The sequence below is a fragment of the Buceros rhinoceros genome, unplaced genomic scaffold (assembly GCF_000710305.1).
Source record: "Buceros rhinoceros silvestris isolate BGI_N320 unplaced genomic scaffold, ASM71030v1 scaffold12787, whole genome shotgun sequence".
NCBI classification, from domain to species: Eukaryota; Metazoa; Chordata; class Aves; order Bucerotiformes; family Bucerotidae; genus Buceros; species Buceros rhinoceros.
This window is the reverse complement of record NW_010420497.1, coordinates 2,435-7,498: the sequence shown is the minus strand read 5'-3', so window position 1 is coordinate 7,498 and position 5,064 is coordinate 2,435. Positions and strand designations below refer to the sequence as shown.

At 46.1% G+C, this 5,064-nt stretch overlaps 1 protein-coding gene across 1 annotated transcript in view; it reads left to right on the top strand.

Moving 5' to 3' along the window:
• SLC25A26 (solute carrier family 25 (S-adenosylmethionine carrier), member 26) overlaps nucleotides 1-4,751 on the top strand; it is a 76,394-nt gene extending 71,643 nt beyond the window's left edge. Inside the window, exons 7-8 of the mRNA XM_010139327.1 lie at nucleotides 3,414-3,478; nucleotides 4,663-4,751. Of these exons, the coding sequence (XP_010137629.1) occupies nucleotides 3,414-3,478; nucleotides 4,663-4,740 (143 nt within the window). The 3' untranslated portion in view covers nucleotides 4,741-4,751. The remainder of the gene's footprint in view (nucleotides 1-3,413; nucleotides 3,479-4,662) is intronic.
• Nucleotides 4,752-5,064: the final 313 nt, after the last annotated feature.

Below are 5,064 nucleotides of genomic sequence, written 5' to 3'. Positions count from 1 at the left end.
AGCAGGAACCTGGGGGAATATCGTAAGTCTTCAAGGCTTTTTATTCTTTTTGCCAAATAAAGGGAAGTCATTCCCTGCAGAATTCTGTCACTAGCACTCCCATCAAGAACTGGTCACTGGGAAGGTGTCAGTAGCAGAGGGATTTTCTGCTTAACACTTGGAGCTTGGTAAAGCGTAGCTGCTCAGCTGTCATGAGTATACAGTGCCCATTGTAACTTCTTGGGAGACAGGTTATGAATTTTCCACTATTGCGTGAAGTTGCGTTTTCCCAGTAGAGGAGTTTGTCACTGCTAGAAGTATTAACAAGCCAGAGCCTTCTCCTGTGTGAAAATCTGTCTTTACACCTACTTGCTGAGCCCAAGTCATCACCAGATCCTTCTAGGGTAAGGGACAAAGGAGCCTTCTCGGGGAGTGAGTTGGTGAGCCTGTCTGGGTGGAGGTTGCCTGCAAAGGTGCGTTTTCCTCTGTCAGCTCTGCAGAGAAGCTGGCGTGATGAGGAGTGTCAGGCTGGATGTGTCTGGGCCTTTCTTGCCCACCTAAGACTTCAATACCTGCTTTTCCTGGTTGCTGACTAGTCAAGCAGACTCCAGCTTTGTGTGGCAGCTCTTGGAGAAATCAGTGACAGGAGGAATAGGCTAAAGGAGCGATTTAAAGATCGGTTGGACCTTGCTGCGTGTCAGGCAGTGCAGCACACTGCCCTGCTGTTTGGAATGAGTTCACTCTGGCTGTACTAGTTTGTTGCTGTTATGTTAATCTGAGAATTGGACACAGTCATGTTCTAAGTTCCTTTACCCAGCTGGAGTGGGTGGGACTAGGCAGGACCTTGCTAGCACTGTAGCCTGTTCTTGGATAGCCGTGTACTGGCATCGAAGAGGTCACTCCAAAATTACCTTGGACATTTAGGGTTAAGGCTGGAGCAAATCCATTTTGTCAGACTTGCTGCCTTCAATAAAACGCAGCTCCAAACAAATGTTAGCTTTAGTCTTCTGGTTTTGTCAAGCATATACAAACTTGCATTTAATTTAGCTGCTATCCTGCTGCTTGTTGTGCTTATGAAGCATTTTGGTTTTGCTGTTGTCATTCTAAATTGATTGGTAGATTTGTACCAAATACTTTCCAGTGATGGAAAAAGAAACATTGAGATGTTAGTAATGAGAGTCTGAAAGACCCAGATCTTAGCTGCGGGGAAAAAAACAAAAACCAATCAGCCGTGATTAAACCTTTCTGATAAGGATTCAGGAGCATGATGTATTATGTTTGTTCTAATCACTTTATCAGCCAAGACTGAAGCTTCTGCCAGTAGGGAACTGTTAGGAACAAATACAAAAATCACTGGGCTCTAATAAGGGAAGTAAGTTAGTCTGACTGAAGTGTTGCTGTCAATTCTATAGCTGAGCGAGGCGTTTTAGCTTGGTCCAGGCCTGACTGCCATGTGGTTGACTGTTTAATTTTATCTTGGTCTATGGGCAAAGGAAGGGCTTCTCCATCCAGACTTGTAAAGCTGCTATTTTCCATGGAGATTATTTTTACTGTTCTAAAAATACATCGGTGACATGAGTACCAAAGTTTCTATCCAGACCATTCTCTCAAAGCCTTTGGGTCACTTACTCAAAAACTGGCTCACAGTAAAAAGATTTTTGACCTTAAAGAAGCTCCAAGGCTGGGCTGGAACTTGGTTTAACTTGCTCATAGTTTCTACTTTGGCTTTTTGAATAAAACCCATTTTTCTGCTTTTTAGTGAGGTATCACTGCTAGAAAGCTTCCGGCAGCATGAACCTTACGTGAGCAGAGGCTGCTCCTAAACCAGGCATTTTGGGCTGCTGGCAAACTCGCTTGCCTGCTATTTTTGTTTGAGATCCAGGGGCCTGCACACGTGCCTTACCACATCTCCTGAACTGTCACGGGACGTGCCTTAATTAACTGTAAGAAGTCAACATAGAGGGCCAGCTGGCCCAGCCTCCTTTCTGACATAAAGCAGGGTCTTAATATGTTAAAGCTAAGGTGGTTGAGAGAGAGATGTGGGTAAAAATGTGAGCCAGCAGAGAGGATGGATTTTTTCATTACTCTACAGATTTTAGAAGAAATGCTTTCCCCCTCTCCCATCCCAAGAAAAGAGATCAATTTTTCTACATTCCATAAAACTTGGAACAGAAAAGAGATTATTTTTAGCTTACTCCCTGGGTACTGTGTAGGCTTCAGTCTTTGGAGTCACTTTGTTCCCTGCTGTAGCAGATACAGGATTTATACAAGCTCCAGAGGAGAGAAAAAAAAAACCAAGCCAAACCAAAAACAGGAGGAAGAAGAGAGAGAGATTTCAGAACAAGCCTGTTTCTCTTTTCTCCCCCCCTCTTTCTTCCCGTTTGTTTCTTCACTTACTGCTGGGCTGCTTCTGCATTTTAAAAGTTTCCTTCACTTTGGATCTTCCTCAGCATAAATCATTTGCTTGAAATATTGTGAGCAACAGAGAGATTAGAGGTAATTTTAGGATGGGGAAGTAAGGCAAAGAAAAGGCAACAAAGCTGGTCCCTAGATAGCACGAGAGGCCAGGCTGTAGCCACAAGGTTAAATATGGAGACAGAGAGACACACACGTTTGTGAGTGAGACATTCAGATGGACAAGCTGAGGACTTCTGGCTTTCAGGAGGAAAGCCTCAGCAGAGCTGGCTGCTCCAAGGGTGAAGTTGGGGAGTGATTAGAGAGAATAAAAATACCCATGGGGAGATGGTGGCACTTGTGGCAGCAGACTTCTGACAATTTGCAGAGACCCTGGGGCAGCTTCACATTGCTGTTATCCAAAATGGACCTGATTTCATTCACTGGAGATGAGCCCCATCCCAAATACCGGCTTGTCCTTTTTGCTTGAAACAAGAGTGCCAGGTCTAGCAGTTGCAATCCAGATCCAGTCTGTATCTTGTGGACAGCTTTGCCCCTGAAGCACGTGTCTTGGATGCAGAGCATCTTTCCTCTCTTTCTGTCTTTCTAGCATTTGAATGGTCAGACTTTAATTCTTAAGGCAGAACACAGTGTGATGAGCTTATTCTCCTCTCTCTGTGAACAAGTAAGCAGGTTCTTTCCTTTCAAACTTGTCTGTAGATGTGAAGTGGAATCCGTTATCCTTACAACCTTCGTACGTTCGTGTGTGTGAAGTCCAAAACAAAAGGACAGTGATCTCAGGGGGGATGTTTGGATTTCCAGTTAACTAGTATAGAGCTGTGTCCTTAAGTCAACACACAGCAATAACACACTCGGTGTACAGCCCTTTGACAAACGTACCTGGACTCTGACGTGAGGAAACATGCTGTAGGTGTTAATAATGGAGCAGTGTTGACCACAGCCATGGGAGTTACAGGCAGTGCGGCGTTTGTATTCACCCAACAATGTCTCACTTGTGTTTGGTATTTTATGTTGCTCAGGTGGATTTGCAGCTGCAGTCACCACACCTCTCGACGTAGCAAAGACTAGAATTATGTTGGCAAAGGTAAGAGCGAAGGAGGCCCACGGACATGCAGAATGGCTTGGGTAGTTCCAGAGTTTCTGTAGGGTTGTTACAGAATGAAATGGAGTGCCTATTAGTAATGATTCCTGTCCTCGGAGGTAGGATTACATGTGAACAGGTACTGCAAGCAGAACTAGTGAAATTGTTGTGTTCCTTTCCTTGAATCGCTCTTCTGGTCCTTTCCCAAAGGAGCTGTCTGAGAAGGACTTGTGCCAGACTTCCAGAGTCTCAGGCAGTGCCTTTAGGAGAAAATCCTTGAGGAGTCACACACCCAGAGTTAAACGGACCCTCTGTTGTTTTGGCAATTGTTGGGCTTGAGTGTGCTGTAAGAGCTGTTGTGTCGGCAGAGGTCCTGGAGTTTCTACGAGTGGTTTTCACCCTATTGCTCGTGTCCCTCAGTGGGAGTGTTTCTTGTTGATGACATGCACCTCCCCAGCCCAGTCGCGCATATCTGTGCTCACCACGTTGCCGTGCAGTGCATCTCATTCCTGCCTGTTGCACCTGCTGCAGCTTCTTTGCTTTTGGACAGTGTGGGTGATAAAACTGTAAGAAGTGGGTTTCATTTATGTCTGCTGCTGCCCTGAACAACCAGGTCAGCATTAGTAAGGGAATATTGGGGCTTCGAGGTGTTCTGAGACCATTCAAACAGCCCCTTTGTATTAGTCATCTCACACCAGCTAGATCATGCATGTAATTTAATTGTGTAGTCGTGCTGGTTTGTCCTCCGCTGGGCACTCAAGGCAATTTTCACGTGAGTTCTCTACTCGTGTTGGGTTTTGCAAAGTAAACCTCAAGGCTGCTGTCTGGCTGTCCTCCTGCAGCAAGCAGCAAAGTCACTTGTTGCTACTTTGAGAGCGTGTTTTTTTACTAATGTCTTACTCCAGTGTCAGCTGCTGGACGTAGAGCTGAGCGTGGTGCAGAAGGGACTGGATACCCCATTCTGAAGTAACAAGCTCTGTGATGTTGGCATGATTGTTTTGTTCTTCTGTGCCTCAGTTTCCCTTTCTGCCCTTTGCCTCGTTGCTGGAGATAAGGAGCTTTTGCCCATGTCTGAGGTACGGAGGTTATGTCAGCTGTCGTTCCTGTAATGTAGCACTAGCCAGGGACTAGTTCAGGGAGTAACGAAACCTCTCTGCCAACAGTTTCCAATCTCTCTCTCTGTGCAGGCTGGTTCCAGCAACGCTAGTGGGAATGTTCTAGCTGCTCTGAGTGACATCTGGAGGACACAAGGCCTGTCGGGGTAAGGATGTGTTGCACCTCGAGTGTTCTATCTCTGTGTGTGTTGGGAGGCAGGAGAGGACGGCATGGACTGCTTGTATTTAAATACTGTCATACAGAAAAGGCTTTTAATTGCTGTGCACATGACCAGGGAGCAGCTGTCGGGTCGTGAAGAACAAGTCTCTCCAGGGCAGTCTAGTGTCCCCCCCACCTTAGCCCTGGCTAGGAGCAATGTCCAGGGAAGAGCACAGAAATGAGGTGTTACTGGGAGCATATCCATGGTACGATCTCTGAGCTTAGCTCCGGGCTGTGGAGACAAGGGTGGCTTTGTGTTGAATAACCCGCCATGG